Genomic DNA, 26,091 nt, shown 5'->3' with positions numbered 1-26,091 from the left:
ATATTAACTAGCAGCACTTAGGTACAATCTTCTCTACATTCTTTCCTCACCAGGGTGGTAAAGCAGCGTTCATATAATGCCTTTTTCCCCTTAAAAGATTGAGGGGATTGTTACGGGCCAATCCTTGCACAGCGGAGGAGGCTTTTCAAACTTAACCCTGTTCCCACCAGTAGACTAGAAAAGAGATTCTTATCTGTAGGTGATCGCCAAATTTCTCCTTACCCCCACCTGGTGGCCGAAGCTACATTCTCTCAGGCGCACACAACTTCTCCCCTCTCTCACAAGAAGCGTGGTTACAGTGGCTCACTCCCCTAACAATTTATAGAGGGGACGCTCGACTCCAGCACTAGTGAACACGGCTGAATTGAATTTTGAATTTGAATTTTGAATATTGAATTTTCGTAGTACAACGAACCCCAAGAAAACGAAAGCTACAATCTATTTGTAAAAGTGTTCCCATTTATTTGCTTTCTAGCATGGGCGTCCGCTCTATGGCGCGAATGACACAAAAGGAAGGATAGCGCAGTGGTTTGAGCTTTGGCCTGCTAAACCCGGGTTCTGAGTTCAGTCCTTGAGGGGGCCATTTAGAGATATGGGGCAAAAATTGAGGATTGGTCCTGCTTTGAGCAGTGGGTTAGACTACATGACTTCCTGAGGTCCCTTCCATCCATGATATTCTATGTGCACATGCAGAAATAACTCCCCTTTCCTGGGGGCTGCTTCATGTTCACTCCCAATGAACCCACCAAAGTATGTTTTATTGGTCCCTTTCCTGTGATTTTAAGGAGCAAGATCGAAAAGGGAATTTCTCCCTTTCATGAAAAGCACCGTGAGGTTGTTAATAAACGAACCTCGTCAGCAATTTTGGGGCTGGAATGGATGGCGTTGGGTTTCTTGAATGACAAGAGACCTTCTTTAATTTCACTTTTTCCTGGGCGCCGCCTTCTTTGCCTTCATCTTTCCTTAGCTTCCGATTGGCAGCCTGGGCTCAACGCTTTGCCTTCGTTTTAACCTTTTCCGGGCTCTTGGCCGCTTTCTTGGCATTTTTTCTGGCTCCTTTTCGCGATCTCAGACTTGGGCAGCTTCACAGCTGGTGTCGTAGGCTCTGCCATTGGTTGTGTGTTTGGTGGGTTGTTTGTTTGTTTGTTTTTGTTGTTGTCCCCTCCACTCCTCCTAACCGGCGTATTTTCCTTGTTCTCTTCCGACTTCCTGCTGGTTTTGAAGAAATGAGAGGCTCGGGTGCTTTGGTCTGAACCAAGATGCCTCCGCGCACCAGCCTCTTGATGCGACTGTTGCTTTTCCCCACATCGTATCCTCCGGCGCGCCAGCTAAGAGCAGCCAAAGAGAGCCCTTTGCGCTCCTTAGAGGCAGACGCTGCCTTGGTGTTCAGCTGGGACCCGACGACTTACGGGTTTTGAAGCCTCCTGCCGCCTTCTTCAGCTTTTCAGCGGAGGCTTTAGCTCTAAGATCAGGGACAGCCGGAGCAGCAAGAAGCGCTGTTTCCGACATACTGTACTAACAGAATATTTCTAGGTTTCAGAGTAGCAGCCGTGTTAGTCTGTATTCGCAAAAAGAAAAGGAGGACTTGTGGCACCTTAGAGACTAACAAATTTATTAGAGCATAAGCTTTCGTGAGATGAAGTGAGTTGTAGCTCACGAAAGCTTATGCTCTAATAAATTTGTTAGTCTCTAAGGTGCCACAAGTACTGCTTTTCTTTTTGAGAATATTTCTATAACTCATTTAAGGCGGGGGTGGGGAGAGAGCACAGCTGGCGCCTGCTGTTCATGCACCAGGGGTATTCTGTGATTGGTGCATTAAAGAGCCCGACCGGGAAGGACTTTTCTGCCCGCTCAGGGTTTCGGTTTGTGGGGTTTGTTGTTGTTGTTTTTCCCCCCGCAGTTAAAAAAAAAGTTTTCCTTTTCACAATAACTGCCACTGACTCATTTGGTTTTACAACTGGGTGAAGGGGAAGCAGGTATTTTTAATCAGTAGGGCTTCCCCTTGGATAAACTAATGATGAGGTAAAGAAGAACGGATAAATTAAAACTGTACCCTTGGAAATAAAATTACAACTACAAGGGAATCAGTCTTTAAAGGGTTTCCTCCAAATCAGGGTAGAAAGGTAATGATTTCAATTTTTTTTTCAGTTCAAATTGATTTTGAAGAGAGAGAACCGACTTCCTCTGAATTTTGAATATGAGAGAAGAATTGGTTCCCTTAACCAAGTATATTACCTCCTAAACACAGTAAATATATATACATGTATTGTCATAGTATACATTTATAGATATTCCAATACAACATAAACAGTTATTTTAAGTTTTTAAAGACATTTTATTTGAATTAATTAAATTCCTACACATACTTGTTTATTAAATGCAAAAAACAAAGTAGTTGCTAGAGTAATATTTTGTATGTATTCTCAAAAACAAGAAAGATTAGGGTTTTTTACACCATTATTTATGACAACATTTTGCTAGTCAGAAATTGTTGCTGTAAAAGCCTGAAGTTATACAGAGGACATTAAAAAGATCAAAATGCTTTCAATCCATTATTTCTTTTCCCACTTATATTTAATAGAATGCAAAAGTGCTTTTGGTAAACTAGACAATGTTAGCTCTATGAAGTACTCATATTTGTATTGCATTGTGAACTGCATGAAAACTTTATACCTAGGGATCATTTTGTTTTGGTTTTTTATTTGTTTTTTAGCACTAATAGAACATGATTCAGAGTTTAGGGTGTTTTTTTTAAAAAAAAAAGGTAATGAGAGACTTACATCAGTTCAAAAATGAACTCATAAGTTCTAGTTATAACTAATCAATTACAGGTTCACAAAAAGATCTGAATTATACATCTGAATTATCCATAGTAATAAAAGTGAGTAAACTGTATACTCTTTCCATTCCACAACAGTAGCTAGAGATTGCTCATGATAATCTTGGTTGTAACCTGGTGAAAACTAGGCCACAATCAGGTCCTAAACAACAGGGAAGAAGCTGATTTGCTATTGAAGATGATAAACCATGATAAATAAAATTAAGGCACATCGTAGTAATAACAGTAATAAGCAATAATAGTAATTATTATTATTAAACAGTAAACAGTAATTATCCAGAATCAACACTGGTTATTTATGAAATATAATGGTTGTTTTTGCTTTGTTTTTCCCCTGTACACTATGTTGTGGACATGCCCTCATGTCATTATTAGAAACAATAGTAAATGTGGCCTAATGAATCCCCAAGATAAATTGAGAGAAGTCAGTTAGCACTTTTAGTATGACCCTTTAAAGGACTTAGTCATTTAAAAAAAAACACCAATATGTGAGACATGATAAAGATGTGATGGTTTCTACAAAGCATACGCCGATGAAATGTGAAGAATACGTGGAAGCTATTAAGATAAGCAATCTCCTCCTTGTCTGCTGTTTTGATTCATCTCAATGTGTGCTTTTTTGGGGGGTTGGGGTTTTTTTGTTTTTAAAAAAAGGGCGGTGCAGGGTTAACTTGGAAGAGAAAGGGGATGAGAAAAAACAGCTCCATGTTTCATCCTTTACGTAAAAGTCAACCTGAGAAAGGCCCAGAGGAATATGATTTTAGAGAATTGTCCATAAAACTGAAGCACAGAAGGTTAGTTATGGATGCATAGTTTGCTAGGGGCATGGTATTGTCAGTCTGGTTCACTTGGTTTCCTCTTAAAGAGAAAATTATGCTAACATCACCCCGAAAATGAGGATGTTTTAAAAATACTTTGAATTGTCTGAGAGTGTCTGTCCTCACCTTGGAGTATAAGTAGTTCACCTTCCCCAAATTACAAAATATATTATGAAAATATGCATTTTAATTTGTTAATGATTTTATCTGGTTCCAAAACTGACTAATGAACCCTCGTAAGCATGATCTTTGCTTCATTCAATACTTGTACATTTCATGTTGTTTCATGATAGGTGTACACACAGTCACTCTTCCCTCCACCCACATGCCCATTTATCCATTCATAAACACCCCACATGGTACAATCCTGCACTTGGGGAAACCCCAGTGTCCCAGGCTCCTACACAAGCCACTTCCCCATATTTCAATTAAACTCACTCTCCTGAACTCTATCCAGATGTAGTCCCCACACGTCACATCCCTTTGCTCAAAACCAGACACTCCCATGCTCTCAAATGCCTCCTCTCCACCGTTTGCACATTGTTACCATTTATCTCTAGATTCCAACTTTCTAGAATGCGGGATATGGGGGGTAGCAGAGCGGTTTGTTTTTCCTCTCTGCTGCACTTCTTCCCATCTGGCCCTTCCCAGCTCAAGCCCCACTTCTTCCCCAATAACCATACATTGTTACTATTTTTAATCCAGTAGGACCTAAAGTGCCCAACCAGTGCCACCGTCCTATTGCTCTAGGATTTGTACCAACTAAGGCCTTGTCTAAACTACAGAGTTTTGCCAGTGCAAGTTATGCCAACATACAGCCACCACTGTAATTAAACCGCTGTTGCATGCCCACACTGTGCTCCTTGTGTCAGTGGAGTACATCCACAATAGCAGCTCTTGCATTGACACACAGAGCAGTGCAGTGTGGGTAGCTTTGGGAAGGGTTTGCAATACCTCATGGGGACAGGTACAGTGTCATATGATGAAGATTTCTAAATCCCATCATTCCATGGGCATCCTACTAGATTGCCAACAGCTTTTCAACTGCTCTGGTAACCTGCAATCCAGTCATCTCTGTCAGAAAGCATGGATCCTGCACTGTTTTTCAGTATTGTGTTGTTTATTATGAACACAAGGCTATAAGAGGAGCCCAGTGGGAAGCTATTCAGCTGGGGATGCCTTGAAGGAGCATGATAACACTGAGCCACAATAATGTGTGTTGCTATAATGTACTGAGCCTGGCATTGTTTGTCTGCACCGTGCTACGAACCTTATAATGATTGCTGTGTGTACCTGAAAAGTAACACATTTTAAATCATTTTTTTAAAGTAGCACTTGGTAATATGACCAAACTGACATTGCTGAACACTAACACAAGAAGCCCACAGTGTGTTGGGGGAGTGTGAGAGACTCTGTTGTGGAGGGGAGTGGGGAGTATGGGTTGGGGAAGTGTATGTGTTGGGGGAGAGTGAATGTGTGGGCAAGTTATCTCTAAGTTCAGACAGCAGCTGGAAGTAAACAATCCTGAGGCAGAAGCTGGTGCATAGACAGCTGGTGTCCCCGTCCCTCTATCTCAGCTCAGCGGAGACCAGTACACCAGCGGGGGAAAGGGACGCCCCAACATCAGCCCCCAACTCACTCCCTGGCTCTGCACAGCACAAGTCTCTTCCTCTCCCTCCTCGCAGGTAAGCGGCCCACCCTGCCTGCCACTGTGGTCCTAGTGCTGGAGAGAGCAGGATTCCACATTAATGTTTTGATTCCATGGTTCCCTCAGAGTTTTCCCACAGCCTCCTCTCCCCACAAACCAAGGAGACCCTCCCGCTCCCTGTAGTCCAGGCAGAAGTGCATTTACTACCAAGGAGCTGGCGTGTTCAGCTGGGCAGTAGCTATGCAAGCTGTCCATGCTGAGCAGTTTCAAAACTTCCTGAGGCTTTGAAAGGGAAGAGGTGCATGCCTATGTAGCTGGATGCAGGGCAGTGGAGTTCAAAACAATGAGCAGAGCAGTCACGGTGGGCATTGTGGACTGGGATACCTCCTGGAGGCTAGTTACAGCGACATTGATGCTTTGTAGATCTAACTTTGCTACATAAAGCTCTACGCATCTTGTCAAGATGGCTTTATTTTGTCAGCGAAGCAGGAAAGTTTTGTTGGAATTAGGAGCATTGTACAGTGCACACCTCTGCTGTTTTGTTGAAAAAAGTTGTCTTTTGCCGACAAAACTGTGTAGTGTAGCCAAGTCCATGGCATAGAATAAGAAACGTTCCCTCCCCTGCAGCCTACACTCTAAAACGTCAGGGCAGACAAACAAATAAGCTGTTTGGAGGATTCCAGCAGGAGGACTGATAAGAAATAAGAATGCCTTTGCACCAAGGTATCAGTGCTCTAAGACTCCCCATACTACTACTGTCAAAAGTGCCCCAGTGGGCCACGGCACTACAGCTGGGGAATCCTTTTAAATATTGACCGTTTGATGCAAAGGCACTGGCATCACTTTTATCTTGGACACATCCTTGTGGAGCACCTCTAAATGCCCAGAAAAACCCTAAAGTTAGTTACCCTCATGTCATCTCCTCTCCACACACAAGAACACCTCATCAACCTGCATATATCCATGTCCACTAACCCCTTGTCTCCCAGGCAAGAGGTTTGGGGTGGGGACAGTTGGTTGGTTTTGTTTGTTTGTTCTTTTGGTTGTTTATGTTTTGTCACTTTTAATTGATACTTTAATTATTAAGGGGTTTTACACCACTTTATTAAGGATTTTAAATGTTTTTTGGGGGGCAGGGGAAGGAAAAGAGCAAGACATATTCTTTAGTTTTTCAGATATTTTAATTTCAAGATTCACATATGCAAAAACACAGAGGTATCAGAAATTAGGGGAAAAGAAGCTTCTGTCCCTTATGCTTGCAGTTTAGTTTCTGGAAGGCCATACACAGACACATCACACAATCTTACTGGACACTCCCCAAAAAGACGAACATTCACTGGAATTCAGCTGCTAAGGCATCATTGCAGTTTACCATTCAGGTTACAATAACTTGCCACATGGTTATTCACTGTCCAAATCTTTGTTCACACAGTGTTCAGAGTGCCTGACAGTGTCTCATGCCCTACAGAACATCAAGGCCACTGAGCTGCCAGGTTCTGAAAACTAGGACATACAGAATTATGGTGCACAATTAACTAACCCCTTGGAGTTGTCAGTAGCCACTGAGGATGTATTGTAAGTATGTTTCAGTGAGAGCTACCCTATATTAAGTGGACATGAGGAATGGCTTACAAATTAAATAGCAAAAAAAAAAAAAAGTTAACACAGAGTTAGTTTGCCCAGTCTCAAGGCAGGAGCCATTCACCAATGGGGTGACCTCCCCTGTGGCTGGGGACTTGTTCTCCTCCTCCTGGCAGTCCTCACTGGGGTCTCTACTTTGCACCTCCAGGACCACTGCCTTCCTTATACCTCGTGCCTGCAGGAATCAGGTGTCACTGGCCCTGTGTCTATGCAGGGAGGCTTCTGCAGCTCTGCTACCATAGGCCCGCTCCCTCACACACCAGACAAACATGTGAGAGTCATCCCTGAGCAGGTACTCTTCAGCAGCACCCCACAGCTGGGGAATCAACATTTTCCTTGCAGTTCCGGCCAGGGGTCTCTGCTCTGCAGGGCCAGGACCGCAGCCTCCCCCACCTCTTGCACCCTAGTGTCTTGGACCCCTGAGATGTGCAGGAAACCCTCTGCAGACCTGCTATCGGTGCTGCCCTAACTCTACTCCAACCCTACTGCCCACTTAATTTCCAACAACAGTAGAAATAAAAATCAATACAAACAAAAGCATCTTAAAAATCAAAATTGATATTAATCATTACAATTAGAAAAAAAATAAAAATGGAATTCTGACAAGCCTAGGCACAGATAAGAGGAAGTTAATCAGTACAGTAGATACATAAAAGCTACTGACAAGAAGTCCCTGTATTAGGGAAAATCGGGAAAAATTCTACATAGAGTGGTATGATTGAAGTACAAAAACCAATTAGAAGAGAGAGGCATGATGACATAAAAATAGCATGGACAGCTAAATTTATGTAAAATGAAGCTTGCATATGCATATTGTGTGGGTTATATAAGACACAAGGCTTAATGTTGATTGGATGGTCAGATAATGTGGAAAGGTATAAATAATCTAGTGTGTAATGGGGTAAAATCCTCAGGAAAAAATCCATGGTAATCTGCCTATGCCCCAGGAGAAGGTAATTGATAGATATTCAGGAAAAAAAAAAAACTATCAATCATTCACTGCTTTTATAGTCATTGTAAATGTGAGACCATGCTTTTGGTTCAAATAATAGAATCATGGAAGATTAGGGTTGGAAGAGACCTCAAGAGGTCATCTAGTCCAATCCCCTGCTCAAAGCAGGACGAACCCCAACTAAATCATCCCAGCCAGTGCTTTGTCAAGATGGGCCTTAAAAACCTCTAAGGATAGAGATTCCACCACTTCCCTAGGTAACCCATTCCAGTGCTTCACCAGCCTCCTAGTGAAATAGTTTTTCCTAATATCCAACCTAGACCTCCCCACTTCAACTTGAGACCATTGCTCCTTGTTCTGTTATCTGTCACCACTGAACAGCCTAGCTCCATCCTCCTAGCTCCATCCTCTTTGGAACCCCCCTTGAGGTAGTTGAAGGCTGCTATCAAATCCCCCCTCACTCTTCTCTTCTGAAAACTAAATAAGCCCAGTTCCCTCAGCCTCTCCTCATAAGTCATGTGCCCCAGCTCTCCAATAATTTTCGTTGCCCTCTGCTGGACTCCCTCCAATTTGTCCACATCCTTTCTGTAGTGGGGATCCCAAAACTGGACCCAATACTCCAGATGTGGCCTCACCAGTGCCAAATAGAGGGGAATAATCACTTCCCTTGATCTGCTGGCAATGCTGCTACTAATGCAACCCAATATGCCATTAGCTTTCTTGGCAACAAGGGCACACTGTTGAATCAAATCCATCTTCTCATCCACTGAAATTCCCAAGTCCTTTTCTGCAGAACTGCTGCTTAGCCAGTCAGTCCCTAGCCTGTAGCAGTGCCTGGCTTTCTTCCTAAGTGCAGGACTCTGCACTTGTCCTTGTCCAGATTTCTTTTGGTCCAATCCTCCAATTTGAGTAGGTCACTTTGGACCCTATCCCTACCCTCCAGTGTATCTACCTCTCCTCCCAGCTTAGTGTCATCTGTGAACTTGCTGAGGGTGCAATCCATCCCATCATCCAAATCATCAATGAAGATGTTGAAGAAAACCAGCTCCAGGACAGATCTCTAGGGCAGTCTGCCTGATACTGGCTGCCAGCTAGACATTGAGCTGTTGATCACTACCCGTTGAGCCCAATGATCTAGCCAGCTTTCTATCTACCTATAGTCCATTCACCAAAACCATACTTTTTTTAACTTGCTGGCAAGAATACTGTGGGAGATCATATCAAAAGCTTTGCTAAAGTCAAGATACATCACGTCCACTGCTTTCCCCATATCCCCAGAGCCAGTTATCTCATCATAGAAGGCAATCCGGTTGGTCAGGTATGACTTGCCCTTGGTGAATCCATGTTGACTGTTCCCAATCACCTTCCTCTCCTCCAAGTACTTCAAAATGGATTCCTTGAGGACCTGATCCATGATTTTTCCAGGGACTAAGGTAAGGCTGACCGGTCCCTGGATTCTCCTTCTTCCCTTTTTTAAAGATGGGCACCATATTTGCCTTTTTCCAATCATTTGGGACCTCCCCTAATCACCACAAGTTTTCAAAGATAATGGCCAATGGCTCTGCAATCACATCAGCCAACTCTCTCAGCACCCTCAGATGCATTAGATCTGGCCCCATGGACTTGTGCATGTCCAGCTTTCTAAATAGTCTTTAGCCTGTTCTTTCACCATTGAGGGCTGCTCGCCTCCTGTCCATACTGAGCTGCCCAGTGCAGCAGTCTGGGAGTTGATCTTGTCTGTGAAGACCGAGGCAAAAAAAGCATTGAGTACTTCAGCTTTTTCCACATCATCTGTCACTCGGTTGCCTCCCCCATTCAGTAAGGTTCCCACACTTTCCCTGACCTTATTTTTGTTGCTAACATACCTGTAGAAACCCTTCTTGTTACCCTTCACATCCCTTGCTAGCTGCAACCCCAATTGTGTTTTGGCCTTCCTGATTACACCCCTACATGCTTGAGCAATATTTTTATACTCTTCCCTAGTCATCTATCCAAGTTTCCACTTCTTGTAAGCTTGCTTTTTGTGTTTAAGCTCACTGAAGATTTCTCTCTTAAGTCAAGCTGGTCACCTGCCATATTTACTGTTCTTTCTGTACATTGGGACGGTTTGTTCCTATATTTCAGGAACACCTTGGTCAAAGGGCTCCCAATTTGAATCACTAACTGAACCCTGCAACCACGTGAGGCACTTTAAATTTCATGGTGATCTGAGTAACCATGTAGATTTTAGAGCACCTAAAAGAGTTGAACTTTAAACAGAAAGTTGGTCTTAACCTTAACTACAGCAGAGCTGTCAATCTGCTATAATGTGCAATTTTACGTGGTATGTTGTGTCCCACAAAATTGTATTTCCTTATTCATCACCATGCACCACAACTGCATTTCATTGTGTTGACTGATGGAAGGATTACTTTCAGCAGGTCACCATGACTCACACTGTGATAAGAAGGAGAGGTGAATTTACATCCAAAAGCACAACAAACCTCTTATTTCTTATTGATATGGATCACAATGGTCTATTCTTGCCGGGGGATTTGTAGCAATCTGGTAAAATATAAGACACTGTACTACACTATGGGGGTAAGTGCCGTTAATGTTACAAAGGGAGTCCTTCCTAGTTTCTTGTATGCTATATAGGTTCTTATACGGTCTTGATTGCCCTCATATCAGAGTGCCTTTCAGTAGAACATTAAGTGACTACACATCAGTCACATGTTTGTTCTCTCATCCTCTCCTCCAGAAGGAGAAGCACATACAGTGGCATGTCATGTTTTTGTTGCTATATGTATAAATTAGTTTTAACAGCACACTAAGAAAGCACAGGATGGTGGAGGAATGAGCCTTTGGTTGAGAGAAGACAAGAAGGTGTTATGTACAATCATTTGGACTGCAGTATGTGTACAATGTGACTGATCTCAGTGGGGACTGCTGTACACAGCACAATATATCTGAGCATAAGGAAAGGTTCTTTGGCCATCAATGGGTTGGTGACTGAATTTTTACAGGCCCTGTACAAGCAAGAAGAAAGTACACCTTTGTTTTGAGTGAGAATGCCGCAGACTAAGGCTGGGCCTAGGAGAGCAAGGACAGTAAGGGATACCTTGTGTCCACTCATCTTAGATTTAATGGAGAAATTAATTAATGTGAGCACTGCATTAGTCACCATATCAATTCATTTACAGCTAGTCAAATAATCAGTTGCATGTATTATTAACCAGAGAATTCATTAAAATCCTGATTTTTAAGTTGCTGTTTCTCCATAATAATTTTGCACTAGACAAACACCAAAGGATTGTAGTACACAAATATTTACTGCAGGTTTCTAACACAGGCAGCCCAACTGTCATAAATTAACAGGCATTTGCAAAACCACTCAACCCTAAAACAGCCCAAACTAGAAAAAGTAAAGTATGCACAAACAGGAAACATCAAAACTTTGACGTGTAAATCATCAGTGTACCTGCTCTCTTCCTCCTGTGTAGACAGAGTATGGGGTGCATTGGGTACTGCTGAACATGTGCACTTCCATGCATGGACTGAGGCACCAAGGGGCTAAGCCCTCCGCCCCAATTGTACAGTGGCCAAAGAACATAGCAGTGTGATGTGGATGCAATCAGAGCCGCTGGGACATCAAGGTGGGTTTTTGCATTACCCTCTGACCAGCTGGTTTCATGCTGAGAAGATGTCTTCCTGATCACTATTCTCAAAGAGAACGTGTTATATTGGACCTGAGAGTTGCTGGTACAGGAAACAAAATTAAAACATGACGGTTGAATGCTGAGTCAGCCGATACTAATTGGTAGGTGATTTCTGATCTAGAAGGAAGGAATAGATAGAAAACAAGAGAAGTTAGCCCAGTGGGAATGGAACAGTGGAAAAGCAAAGAAGGGTTAGCAGCACTTGAATGTCACTAGGCTACATTCACACAACGGGGTGATCATGTCAGAAGCTGACAGGGCTTTAACCTGTATATCCATTGGTGCCATTTATTTGAGGTACTAGAACCAAAACACACAAAAGTCTGGCATTTTGTGTACGTGTTTGTAATAGGGATTAGTTAACAGGAATAACCGATTAATAATGTGAGTTAGCCTGGCAGCGAAGAAAAGCCCCTACATTTAACCATTTGTCTACTCCAGACAAGATATCACATATTTGCCATATGATTACACCTATTTATCCTGCTAAGGATTCCTTTTGGGCCATTATCTTTCGTTAGACCTGCCTGAGCATTGTGCACAGTGAAGTGTGCCACCAGATTGATGGAACTACTCAGAGCAATAGTGCAGCAGAAAGGACAGAGAGGGTTCATGACCCTGTGTGAATGCCAGTGCAGATGTGGGATTTTGATGGTAGCTGACAATATACAAGAATTAGGACTGGTCTATATGTAAAAGTTTAGCCAGAATAGCTATATCCACACCTATAATCTACAACTATGTGGGCAAAAGCCCTAAGTGTAGATGCAGTCATCCAGGAAAACATAAGATACACTGGCAAAAGACAGGTTTCAGAGTAGCAGCCGTGTTAGTCTGTATTCGCAAAAAGAAAAGGAGTACTTGTGGCACCTTAGAGACTAACAAATTAAGTGAGCTGTAGCTCACGAAAGCTTATGCTCAAATAAACTGGCAAAAGAATTAGCAAACGTAAAGACTAACCTACAACAGCAAGCTTAAGGGTAGTCAGACTTACGGACCCACAAAATCTGTGGCTTTTAAAGTGACCATCACATACTATTTTCTGCACAGAACAACTGCCTCATTCAGCTCCAGGATGAATAGTGGTTAATTGAATAAATCAGTGGTGAAGGAGGCTGTTGTCCACAGAACCTCTTCATCATTTCTTGAAGAAGTTGGAAGATTGCCAGGGCCCCTGGGTCTCACTGAACACTGACAAGTGCATAGCTGGACACCAAGCTGGCTCACCTGTGTGTTAGTATAGTTAAAATAGGTGTTAGATTTATAGAAGTGTGTTTAGTATTTGGACTTTATGAAATGCTTGTAAATTGTTGCATGTCTTAATCTCACTTATAATATCTTTATCATATGCTATAAGATAATATTTAAGTGTTTGCTTTGTAACTATAAAAGTGTCTGCTCTAAAACTATAAACTGGCACAGTCAGGATAGAAGCATTACCAAGTGTGAAGTACAAGTTCTTTGGGAGTGGGAGTAACCTGAATATTGTGGTGATTTTTGGTGCAAGACGCAATCTGGCACAAAGGCAGGCTTGCTTTCAGAGGCTTGCTATAGTGCTTTAGGAGCTCACACTGGTTACTTAGTTGGTGAAATGTAATTATAGAACATACAACTAGTTTGTGGTTCTTGCCTTGTTCCTTGACAGTCTGCCCTGAGGTTGGCACTCATGCTCCTGAGCTACTCTAGGCAGCTCAACAGTGTATACTATCTGAAGTATTGGTACAGGTGAATCTAGACCTTCCTATAACTAAAGTGCCTACCCCTCAACTAAGGGGCCAGGGGGAACCACTAAGCCCAGGCTGCAACTGATTATGGGGGACAAAAAAGGAGAAAACAGGATTTTGAGTAAGGTCAAAGGTTGAAAATCAGGGATCCGGAGGGGGTACCAAGCAGAGGAACCCCAGCAACCCCCACTACTATTCAAATGAGTCTACAAAGTCAGTGGACACCACCCAGAGGAATTCATCCCAGAGACATGAGCAGATAAGGGACAGGAAATAGGCCTGGCAGTTGCAGAGTACCCCCATCCAGCTTCCTCCTCCTGGAGTGATGGATGGCCATCTTGGCCATTGCCAGGAGGAGGTTTATGGGGAGGACCTGTGAGTGCGAGGCCATGGGTGGGGTGTTCATAAACCAGGAGGCATAGGGAAAAGTGCAGCCAGAATCTCAATAAGAGATTCTGGAGGAGCTGGAAAAGGAGCTGAAACCTAATGCCCCCTATATAAATGTGTGCCAGTTTATCCCTCTTGTCGCAGAAGGAATCAGTGTCAGAGGAGATGGTGAATGACTCCAGTTGGAAGGCATGCACTGTTTGAAAGTACTGGTGTGGGTGGGTATGGGTCTGCCCAAAAATAAATGCCCTCCCCCTCAGAAAAGGGAGGGGCCATTAAAACTAGGTTTCATTGATTTCTTGGGACAACTAATGAAAAAACAGGATTGGGAGAGCAGATCATAAGGTAATAATCAAGAATCTGGGGGGGACACCAAGAGGAAAGTTCCTGACAGCGCCCACTGCTCCTCAAAGGTGTTCAGGGAGTCAGTAGACACTGTTGGGAGTGAAGGTATAGTTAGGCCTGACAGAAGCCTGCTATGGATTTTAAGAGTCTGTTCTGATAATGTTCAACTACGTAAGCATAAGTAGGACTGGGCATGTGTAAGAAATTGCAAAGTCATCATATTTAAATTGTGGGAGGAGAGTTAACATGGATGTGAGAGACTAATACCAATGTATAAGAAAAGCTACCAAAAAGTTTTAAATAAGTTTGTGTAACAAAAGGTGATTGAAGCTGTATTGTCCAGTGCTGGAAGCAACTGTGATGAGATGGTCCTAATGAGCATCCCGCAGTAAACCTCAATTCAACAGACATGGCCCAGAGAAACTCTGTCCAGCATCATGAGTGGACAAGGGAAGGGACATAGGCCTCCCCAGTCGCAGAGCACTCCTTCCTCCCCCATGCAGCTTCCTCCTCTTGGTATGATGCATGGCCATCTTGGCCAGCACCAGGAGAAGGTTGATGAGGAGGTCCCATGACTTTGCAGGGCCACGGATGAGGTGTGCCAGGATCGGGAGGTGTGGAGAAAAGTGCAGCCAAAATCTCATTAAGAGGTTCTGGAGGAGCTGGAAGAGGGCTGCAACCCGACCCATCCTAGGTAGATGTGTGCCATGGTCTCTGGCAAACAGGAGTCAGGGTAGTTAGTGAACTGCATCACGTGAAGGAGTGTAATCAATAAGACATGGGATTACAAGAAGAGAAGGGAAGGCCTCACGGTTATGACAGTTGAATACTACCCTGGAGAACTGGATTCTATCCTGGCCTCTCTCAGAGTTCCTATGTGATGCTGGGCAAGTCACTTAAACCACACTTTTTAGAGGTGGTCATGAATTGTGTGTTCCTTATTTTTTGTGTGCCTTACTTGAGCCCTTTTGTCTCATTTGCAGAAGTGCTGAGAGCTCATAGCTGCATCTGAGCAAAATGGGAGTTCTGGTTGAATATACTATGCTTAGTACTCCGAAAAATCAGGCCCTAGCCATCTGGAATCAGGCACCCAAAATCCATGGATGTTTTTTTTTTAATCTCTGTGTTATTTACTCCTCATCAGAGAAATTGGATTAATCATGTCACCTCAACTCACAGGGGAATTCTCTAAGTTTAATTAATATTTGGGGAGCATTAGGATACTATGGTGATGAAAGCCTGTGAGAAATGAATAATTCTGTGTTCAGAGGAAGGTCTGAAAAGTGTGTAGCAAATAAAAATCTTTCCAATAGGTTTTTTTTTTCTTGTTCAGTTCAAATATGTTATATCAAGACTGTATTTTGGCAGTGTGTAACATACTGTTCTCATTTATTATATTAATAGACATGTCACATTTTAGACATATTTACAGCTGGACTTGTCACTTGCTATCTGTCCAGTACCTTTGTATTATGGGGAAAGTGCATCCGATGAAGTGAGCTGTAGCTCACGAAAGCTTATGCTCAAATAAATTTGTTAGTCTCTAAGGTGCCACAAGTACTCCTTTTCTTTTTGCGAATACAGACTAACACGGCTGCTACTCTGAAACCTGTCATATAGGAAAGTTCTAGCTTTTTGCTCGGGGGGGGATAATCTGTTATTCAAAATACAAGTAATCTTAATGTAAGAATTAGAGAGATGAACAAAGAATACTTATTATTGTATTGGTTTGTATGTTTTTTGTCGTTAATAGTAAATACTGCAATGTAACAATATTTTAAAATTCTGCAGCTTGAAAAGGAGTGTCCGTTAGATGGCAATAGAGGATAATAAATGAGAAAGGATGACGTATTTTATTTTCTTCAGTGTCCTAGAGCCTTTAGTGATCATTTTAATCCATGCTTTCTAAAGATCAGTAGACACATAGTTAAATTGTGTTTTAGTAGCATAGTTAGCATTAGGGTGTATTAACTTTTTTGCTGTCACGTATGTATATCAAATTTTATGGTCTTTAAACAATTTCAAAGCCTTTCCCACACAAAATAATTATTTTTATTTATCAATTATATGAATGAATTCCTTTTCCTATCGTGGAAAAGGACTCTGGGTTTCTGCTTATTTGTACAGCCATTCAATCAGTAGTCAGACTACTTACAGTACGCAAAAAGAAAAGGAGTACCCGTGGCACCTTAGAGACTAACAAATTTATTAGAGCATAAGCTTTCGTGAGCTACAGCTCACGGTATAGCAAAGGGAATAGTAATAATGGAAAAGGAACATACCTCCTAATGAACGGACGTAATGAACGAAAGAAAAGAATACGGTATCCGATAATACAAGAGGGCCCTGCTCTATCTTTGGATGAAATACAGTAAATATGCACCGATCACATTAGTTCTCCCTGCGCACACTTAGGGAAATGGCGACGAACGCTGGGGATCAGGAGAAAGGTGATGTGTCCCGAAACCTGATTGGTCAGATTTTACTGCAGACTGCAAATCCATAAAAACCAAAAGGAGCAGTTTGAAACCAAAATAGGCACAAAAGTGAAGCAGTTTTACCAGAAGATCCTCCAGAAGGCAAAATAAGGTAATGGCAAATGAAAAATGCTATTTGACAGCTGTTCTTATATTAAAGAATTAACAGAGACGCCAGGTATTGCCATATATATATATGCGGAGTCTAAATGGAGCAATGCTCAGACAATGGCGAGCGGAAGAGCTGGGCTAATAACCCGCCACTTTTCTTCTAACTCAAGCATCATGAAAACAGAGGCTAGCGGGGCAGGATAACAGAGAATAGACCCCGCCCATGTTTTTCTTGACAGTTTTCAATCAGGTCGTCCCCACGGATCGCAGCCTCAGGTGATGATTCATTGCACAAACTATAGTCTAAACTGGACTCGGTAAACGAGGGTCTTCGGAAAGTGCTTTTCCATAACGTCCACGGTATTTCAAAGCTGGGTTCGCTGTAGGGGTATAAAACGTATCTCGAACAGAATGCTGAAGAAAATATGAAGATTGTGATCCGTTATGCTGTTAGCTTTATTGAGCATGCTTTAATTTTTCCTTCTCCCAGTCAGACCAAAACATCAAGAATACAAAGGGCCTTTTCAAAGCCTCTCTAGACTTTCACAATAAGAACTGTTACTTTTAGTAGCTTTCTTCAAACGTATGGGGAAAGACTTTTACCTTACACATCAAATTGTTTATTATTACGTGATAATTCCCAATTTCTTAATCTTTACCTGCAATCTGTTCACTGCCATTGATCTATGAGAAACATTGTATGAGGTCAGCTGTCTGCTCTCTAGTTCCATATTATATAAAAATCTGAAACAAAAAATTGAATGCTAGCTGATACCTATAAGAGGGCTCCGGAGAAAACTTACAAAAAGTCTAAGTTATTTCCTATTGTATGTGGTACTTAATTTTTAATTTGTACCATATTCAGAGACTAGATTTAAATAAAGTATTAAAGTGATTTTAATAAGGGGTAGGTGGTTCTGAATAATGTCTAGAGAAAAAGACCCTTTTCAGGGAGATGACCTTGGTTCTCTCAGAGCTACCCTGTTTGGGCAGCAGGCTTGCAGCAGCCGCAGAGGGATAGCAAGCTATATCTCCTAGGAAGGGATACCCAAGGACTTTCCCTTCCAGGCTAGAAAGCTTAGTTAAAACTATTCCTCGCACACAGCTTCTGCCTCCAAAACGGGTTGGGGGGGGGGGGAAACCCGTGAGTATGGGAAATGGAGAAACTGCGGATGAGTTAAGGAGTACTTGTGGCACCTTAGAGACTAACAAATTTATTAGAGCATAAGCTTTCGTGAGCTACAGCTCACTTCATCGGATGCATTTGGTGGAAAATACACCACCAAATGCATCCGATGAAGTGAGCTGTAGCTCACGAAAGCTTATGCTCTAATAAATTTGTTAGTCTCTAAGGTGCCACAAGTACTCCTTTTCTTTTTGCGAATACAGACTAACACGGCTGCTACTCTGAAACCTGCAGATGAGTTAGAGACCAAAGTACCTTTTCTATCTGGCTAGTGGGCCCGTGATTTGACACATTGATTAGTTTGAAAAGTCCACTCTGTTAACAGATGAGTTAGTCATAACCCTCCCCTGTATGTCCTTCTAGGGACTATTCATAACTACTTAAACAATCTCTACCCCTGCGGGTCAGAGATGGGAGTTTGAGTACTCCTTTGGTATAAAATTTTTTTTGGGGGGGGAGGAAAAGGGCGACTATCTAATGATTTGTGTCCTATTTTTCCACTGATTTGTTCATCTCTAAGGTGCCACAAGTCCTCCTTTTCTTTTTGTGGATACAGACTAACACAACTGCTACTCTGAAATTTATTAAACCAAGTAGATTATTGTGAACAGAAACAAATTAGGCTGTAAAATAGAAATTTAATCCTTTTACTAGGTAAGTATTGCAACACAAGTGATTACTGTTTAAAAATTCTTTTGGTCTCACGTGTTTAATTAAGGTTTCAGAGAATTACGAAAGGAGACTAAAGGTCTCAGTCTCAAAGGGGGATTAGAATTGAAGGCTCCTCCAACACTCCAAATAACCACAAACTGAAACATGAGACACAATGAAAACGGGGAGATTGTATTGTGTTTCAATAAAACAATAAATAAACTAGGGTTTAGTTATTACCCTTCTCTGTCTCCAGAGATGGGTGTTCGACTGTAAGAGAAATAAGGAGCAGGAATGACATTCATAAACTGGCTATTCCGATATAAAAGAACAAGAAACTGAGATGGTAGCGAAGGAAAAGTGGAGTCTTTTTCGGAGAGAGGAAACCGCACAAATGTTCAGTGCTGGGCGGTCCAGGAATCCTGGATTTCAGGGAAATGAGCTGTGGTGCAGCCACATTGGGAAAGCCGTAAACTTTTGGATAGTGGTAAGGCGGGAAGGGTCCTATTTCAATAGTACAGAGCGGGCTTTTCAAATTTTCAAATTACCCAATGACATATGGCTCATAACCATCAGCCAATCAAGAAGGAGAGTTTGCCTATAAATACAGCTAGTGCCACAGTACACGCTTCTCCTTTTCTGTTTTGATTCAGAGGTAGTAACGCTTTGTTTTTGTTACAATGGCTCGGACCAAGCAGACCGCCCGTAAATCCACTGGTGGCAAAGCCCCCCGTAAGCAGCTGGCCACTAAAGCTGCCCGGAAGAGCGCTCCTGCCACTGGGGGAGTGAAGAAACCCCATCGCTATCGACCCGGCACCGTGGCCCTGCGAGAGATCCGCCGCTACCAGAAATCCACTGAGCTGCTCATCCGCAAGCTGCCCTTCCAGCGCCTGGTGCGTGAAATCGCCCAGGACTTCAAGACCGACTTGCGCTTCCAGAGCTCGGCCGTTATGGCCCTGCAGGAGGCCAGCGAAGCCTACTTGGTGGGGCTCTTTGAGGACACCAACCTGTGTGCTATTCACGCCAAGAGAGTCACCATCATGCCCAAGGACATCCAGTTAGCCCGGCGTATCCGTGGCGAAAGAGCTTAAAGGCTACTCAGTCATCTTCCAAATGATCCAAAGGCTCTTTTAAGAGCCACTAAATTTACATTTGAAGGAGTTGTAGCACGCCTGTAAGCCCCTAAGGTGCCACAAGTGCTCTTTTTCTTTTTATAATTTAAGTGTTGTTCCGAGGTGGTACACCACTGTAGGTAAACTGCTTTTTAATTTAATAGTAGTGTTCTGTCTTTTCAGTAAATGCACTTATTTCCTATTAGCTTCTAAACCCATGCCAAATACAAAGTTGCTATTTAACTCTAGAAATATTTCCTATAAAAACCCTTTGCAATTCGAAAAACAGGTGATATTTCCTCTTTGAAAATACTCAGCTACGTGGACTTCTGTAGGGAGCAGTCAAAGGATTTCCTAATTTACTTTTAAACATTTATCACGTGGAAACCTTTATTCTCAGTCTGGCTAAAAGTAAACTGTAAACAAGCCGCCAATGGGTTACTTTGGGGTGCGGTATGTGAATGATAAAAGATTTGAACAATTCCTTTGTAAAATTCAAGCCAATCTAATTGGAAACGAAACACAAATGCGATCTTTTTAAGAAGAGGGAAGGAAGATGGGAGACAAGGAAAGCGGCATTCTTGTGTCCTATTCTCCTTAACGCCGCATATTAAACCAGCTAGATTCTTTCGCTCGAAGATGTATCAGGGTGAAACTAGACAGCAATTTAATCATTTCACTTATTACAAGTAATTACTATTCAAAAATCTCCTCCAGTCTTTCATCTGTTTAAGGCAGGATTGAAGGAAATTAGAGATCCCTCATGAGGGTGCAGTGCCCCACAGTCACAGAGGCGAGAATTACTGAAGGATAGTTGTGCCAACCGCTAAATAACCGCAAATTAAAACACAAAATACGAGGATCGAGAGACGTTTCATCCCATTCTGTGGGTTAACTATTATCCCCGCCCCTTATCTCTGGGGATTAATTTGCGTGAGGGGTGTTCAGCTGTAAGAGAGAGCAGGAATGACATTGTTTAATGCACTTGTCGTTTTGAAAGAAAAATAGCGAGACACGAAGCCTCTGCTATAATAGAAGAAATAAATATGCACCGAGGTGGCAGAAAAGGGAAGGCGGTTTTGTAGACGGAGTAGCGGGGGGAGGGGCCGGGGGCAGCAGACGAGCGCCGTACGGGGGTGGTTCTAGGAGCCTGAATTTCAGGGAAGCGGCCAGCTTGTGGAGACCGCTTTCGATCTGTGCTTCCAGAGCTCGGCCGTTATGGCCTGACAGGAGGCCAGCGAAGCCTACTTGGTGGGGCTCTTTGAAGATACTAACTAACTGTATTTTCCACTGCATGCATCCGATGAAGTGAGCTGTAACTCACGAAAGCTTATGCTCAAATAAATTTGTTGGTCTCTAGGGTGCTACAAGTACTCCTTTTCTTTTAACTTTAAGTCGTGTGCTATTCACACCAAGAGTCACCCTCCTGCCCAAGTTTCAGAGTAGCAGCCGTGTTAGTCTGTATTCGCAAAAAGAAAAGGAGTACTTGTGGCACCTTAGAGACTAACAAATTTATTAGAGCATAAGCTTTCGTGAGCTACAGCTCACTTCATCGGATGCATTTGGTGGAAAAAACAGAGGAGAGATTTATATACACACACAGAGAGAACATGGACATCCAGTTACGCCGGCGTATCCGTGGTGAGATGTCTACAGGCTGCTCAGCTCAGCCATCTTCTGCAACTTCCAAACGACCCAAAGGCTCTTTTAAAAGCCACTGCATTCCCGCTGAGGGAGATGCAACACCCCCATACCTTTGAACATTTGTTATCTTTTAAAATATTTATTAAATGTTCTTCTATTAACAGTCCCAAACAGCAAGATTATTCAGATAAACTAGAGAAGGAGGGGGGGGAAAGCATTTTGAGTTTTAGCTTAAAGAATGAGAGAAACAATGAGGCAACCACTTATCCTTCAGGCAGATAGGATTTATAAATTCAAGAAGCAAATAAGGATGATATTAATAGGAGACAAAACTTTTTAGTCGAACCTCTAGGATTATTCTTCAGTTAAATAGCGTACTGAACCGTGTAATCTGATCCAATTTCAATTTTTATTCACCCGACAAACCGTTTAGCCATATTTTATATTTCTTGGGGGCGACACCTCACCGAACTATTGGTTGGGAGGGGGAGAAAAGAGAAGAACGAGAGACAGCGACATTTTGCATTAACATTCTAAAACCTGATATAGTTTAAAATTGACTTAATGTTACATTTACTAAAGCGAAATTAGTCCCCCACGATATAGGGAGCATATGCAATGAAAAAAATACTTTCACAAGTCGCTGAGACTAAAGCACGTTAATATTTTTAAAATATGCTTTGTTGGAGTTTGCAAAACACAAGCAACAGCAATTACTGATATCAAAGCTCTTTGGGTGAGAAAATGGATAGCTCTTAAAAGAGCCTTTGGGTTAAAGGTGTAGGTAGTCTCACAACAAACCATTTACTTGGAGCTGGTGTACTTGGTAACGGCCTTAGTGCCCTCAGACACCGCGTGTTTGGCCAGCTCCCCCGGCAGAAGCAGGCGCACGGCGGTCTGGATCTCCCGGGAAGTGATGGTCGAGCGCTTGTTGTAATGAGCCAGGCGAGACGCTTCCCCCGCAATGCGCTCGAAGATGTCGTTTACAAACGAGTTCATGATCCCCATGGCCTTAGAGGAAATGCCGGTGTCCGGGTGAACTTGTTTCAGCACTTTGTACACGTAGATGGAATAACTCTCCTTCCTAGTCTTTCTGCGCTTCTTATCGCCTTTCTTCTGAGTCTTGGTCACGGCTTTTTAGAGCCCTTCTTGGGAGCGGGAGCAGATTTTGCTGGCTCGGGCATCTTGACAAAAACTACTCTGCCTTAAGGAACTCGACGAACACTAATCTTCAGCGTCTCTATACGAGACACAATCAGTATAGAAATCATGGCGACCGCCCCTATATTTATAGAAGCCTTATGCAAATTAGGTGTTTCCCTTTCCTCTTTTCTTATTGGACCCGAGAATCAAGAGCCGTCCACTCCGACCCATTTTACCTGTCTATTGGTCAGAGTTAGATACGCATTACCATTGGCTGTTCAGGCAATAACTTTTCAACCTATCATAAATCGTTTAACTCTCTAGAGAGAAGTGGTAGGACCGTAGGCTTGAGAGTGTCATGTCTTCGCTGTTCTTTTATTAAGTGGTTGTATGTTAGAACACAATTTACGATGTTCGGCCAGAGAAATTAAGGAAGTAAAGTGAGGTTTAAGAACAGGTCTCGCTTCTTGTGTCCCTTCTCTGAGTCTAGTGAAAACATGCTAATGCAAAGTAACATCCATCCCTTTCTGTTCTTTCGCAAGAATAATTAACAGCACCCTTTAGAAAGTGCATCAGGATATTTGCGAGAGTTGTATTAAATTAACAAAATGATAAGTTATACACACCTCTTCCTTTCCAGGTTATTTGTGCAGTTGCGAACGAAACTATATATAAACAGCCGATTAATCTGACTGGAAACCAAATAAAAATCCCTAGGAGGTAATTTGTCGTTTTCTCAAGATCGCCCACCCCGAATGGGCGAAGGAGAGTCTGTGACACACTGAATCCCCCTTAAGAAAAAAAAAATAGAGTTACTGGCCAATCCTTGCACAGAGTGGGATTTTTAAACTACAGCTGGTTTAAATCCACTCTCGAAGAGGGCAGAAAATGAACTTTTGTTTCTAAATCGCCGTTTCCTATCACACCCTGTTCTCTATCCCTCCCCCTCCGACAGAGACTGAAGCGGACACAAAAGTAATGATCGTAAATATCTTTCCATAAACAAACTCTTGCCTTCTCTTACCCAAAAGGTATTAGCGCTCATTCCCCTAAGATGCTTGGCTCCAACACAGGGCTGCTTTGGTTTCCTTGTAGTTTCATCTTCTAAATTCCTTGTCGTTTTCTTTATACTTTCAAAAAAATAAAAACAGCATAGATTTGAAATACGCCCCCCCCCCCCCCGTTGATTTCTAGCGGGGGTAGTAAAATTACTGTAAGAAAGGTACACAGTAGAAGGAACGACTATCTCCAGGGGCTCTTTCATGTTCCTTCCTAATGATGCACAAACGTAAATTTTATTTGCCCCTTCTTTACTGTGATTCTCATGTGGCTAGGCGACATGGGAATGTCCGCCTTTCAATGAAAAGGCATCACGCCGTAAGTGAATCTAGAGTTTCAGCTCCTTTCGGGAAGGAATGGGTGGCTCTTAAAAGAGCCGTTGGGTTTTTTAATGGTAAAGATCTCACGTCATTTCACTTCTTCTTAGGCGCGCCCCTTTTAGCCTTCACTGTTTTGGGTTTCGTCGGCTTGGGCTTGGCCGCTTTAGGCTTCACCGCTTTGGCCTTAGCCGGGCTCTTAGCTGCCTTCTTAGGCTTGGCGGCAGGTTTCACCTTTTTCGGGCTCTTGGCCGTTTTCTTGGCTGCTGCACCTGCTGGTTTCTTGGCTTTTTTCGGACTCTTTTTCACGGCCGCGGTCTTTTTGGGTTTCTTGGCGGCGCTGGCGGGTTTCTTGGCAGCTGGTTTCTTAGGCTTTGCCGCTGGCTTTTTCTTGGGCGCCTTTTCCTTGGTCTCACCCGGCTTTTTGCTGAGCTTAAAGGAGCCCGAGGCACCGACACCCTTAGTATGAACTAAGATGCCCTTGTTCACCAGACTCTTAAGCCCCAGCTTGATGCGGCTGTTGTTCTTCTCCACATCGTACCCTCCGGAGCCCAGAACCTTCTTAAGAGCAGCCAACGAGACCCCTTTGCGCTCCTTGGAAGCGGACACCGCCTTGGTGATCAGCTCGGTCACGCTGGGACCCGCGGCCTTCCGAGCTTTGAGTCCTCCTGCCGCCTTCTTCGGTTTTTTAGCTGGAGCCTTTGAAGCTGGAAGAGGAGCTGTTGGTGCAACAGCAGCTGCTGTCACTGCAACAGCGGGCGCAGTTTCAGACATGGTCACACCACTGATTTACAAACGCTCTACACACGCCTTACGACACTAGATGGCTTGTATTTATAGAGACGAGCTCCTCTCTGATTGGTGAGTTTAAGAACCCGCCCAGCTGCAAGGCAGACAGAGCTCTTCTCCCCGCTCAATTTGTGTTTCTTCGGAGGAAATAAAATGTATTTTTTGCACAATATCTGCCACAGAATCACCCCATTTTACAATCATGAGAAGGTGAAATAGAACATTTTTATCTGTCAGTATTTTCTGTTGAAAATAATAATACTGTGTTAAAGAAGACCCAATAAATCTTGCGTCCTGGAGCTTGATGGACCTCCAGAAAGAGAAAGTTTTGTTTTTCTTTGTAAATTAAAAATGTTCTTTTAGGAATAAGATCAGAAAAAGAATGCAATACTAATCTTTAGAGGGTCTTCTCCAAATTGTATAAGAAAGTGAGTGATTTGTATCAATGTTCTCATTATAAACTGATTTAAAAGAGAGAGAGGTAGCACAAACTATTGCAAACTAGATTTCAGCTTTGCTCACCAAGGTCTATAACCCTTGAATACTAGGAAATAGTACTGACTTAACTTAGTGGATCTTTCCACACCTTCTAGACTAAAGTTCTGTGAGGGGCTGTTTACTTCCCATAAGGTAATAATATGTGTTTTGTGGTATTATCCCCCACAAATTATCTACTCTTGGTACAAAACCCAGATTCTAGTTCTTATAAAATAGGAAAGGGATGCATACCATAGCCTGATGGCCAATGGGTATATAAAAATATTAAAGCATAATTACTAGCTATTGTTTAATTCTAAATTACAAAGAAACAAATCATACTCATGTAAAAAAAAAGAGGGGGATTATTTTTTCTGTAAAATAAATTAGAAATCATCCATTAATCTGAAAAAAGAAAGAATGGCAGATGTGAAAGTGTGTGTGGTGTGTGAATCTCTGGAATTAAAATGATCTGAAAACACAATTCCTACACCCCTTTAGTTTCTAAACTAGGGACAAACAGTAGTTGTTTCTGGACAATCCACTTTGCTAGGTCTCAAATAAGTGCATAGGGACATTCCTATATGTAAAGTCTGTGTCAACAGTACCTAGCTGTAGAAATTGAATGATTGTACTCAAGTGAATCTGAATAAATTATACTAGCAATGCCATTCATATTTCTTTCCTTAAAAGAAACTTTATATTTATTCATTCATCATTGGCTCCAGTGCTTGACTCATGTAATAAAGGGGTGTGGTATCCATTAGGATCAAAAGCCCTGCTTAATAGCATCACATTCATTCAATGAATATCTTTCCCTCGGAGACAAATCTCTGGAACGGAGATGTTGGCATATGAAAGGCATAACACCCTTTGAGCCTGTGGGGACAGAGGTGGTAGTAGGCCCAGAGAAGGATTTCTATAGACCAAGGCAGAATCTCTTTTCTTTATCTTTATCCTGAGCACAGCAGGTAAGGTACTTGTCTCTGGTGAGCCCTTGTCTTCAATCTGTGTCTTTTAAGAGGTTATGTATAATGAGGTTTGGGTTAGTGTAACTGGAAAAACTCAGTCTT

The 26,091-nt window shown here is 42.5% G+C and overlaps 2 protein-coding genes and 2 pseudogenes across 2 annotated transcripts; 1 reads left to right on the top strand and 3 right to left on the bottom strand.

Moving 5' to 3' along the window:
• Positions 1–699: 699 nt before the first annotated feature.
• LOC119857978 lies at positions 700–1,509 on the bottom strand (annotated as a pseudogene).
• A 17,382-nt stretch (positions 1,510–18,891) lies between these two features.
• On the top strand, positions 18,892–20,916 carry LOC119850995 (histone H3). The gene has a single exon (XM_038390064.2). It carries the CDS (start codon positions 19,158–19,160, stop codon positions 19,566–19,568), a length of 411 nt encoding a protein of 136 aa, XP_038245992.1. The 5' UTR covers positions 18,892–19,157; the 3' UTR covers positions 19,569–20,916.
• A 707-nt stretch (positions 20,917–21,623) lies between these two features.
• On the bottom strand, positions 21,624–22,582 carry LOC119845864 (annotated as a pseudogene).
• Positions 22,583–23,465: 883 nt separating this feature from the next.
• Positions 23,466–24,579, bottom strand: LOC119845854 (histone H1-like). Its single transcript, XM_038378746.2, has 2 exons — positions 23,843–24,579; positions 23,466–23,506 (listed from the first exon to the last, which is right to left on the bottom strand). Exon 1 carries the CDS (start codon positions 24,524–24,526, stop codon positions 23,849–23,851), a length of 678 nt encoding a protein of 225 aa, XP_038234674.1. The 5' UTR covers positions 24,527–24,579; the 3' UTR covers positions 23,466–23,506; positions 23,843–23,848.
• Between the last annotated feature and the right edge of the window lie 1,512 nt (positions 24,580–26,091).

Source organism: Dermochelys coriacea, chromosome 1 (genome assembly GCF_009764565.3).
Source record: "Dermochelys coriacea isolate rDerCor1 chromosome 1, rDerCor1.pri.v4, whole genome shotgun sequence".
NCBI classification, from domain to species: Eukaryota; Metazoa; Chordata; order Testudines; family Dermochelyidae; genus Dermochelys; species Dermochelys coriacea.
This window is presented reverse-complemented; position numbering and strand designations above follow the sequence as displayed.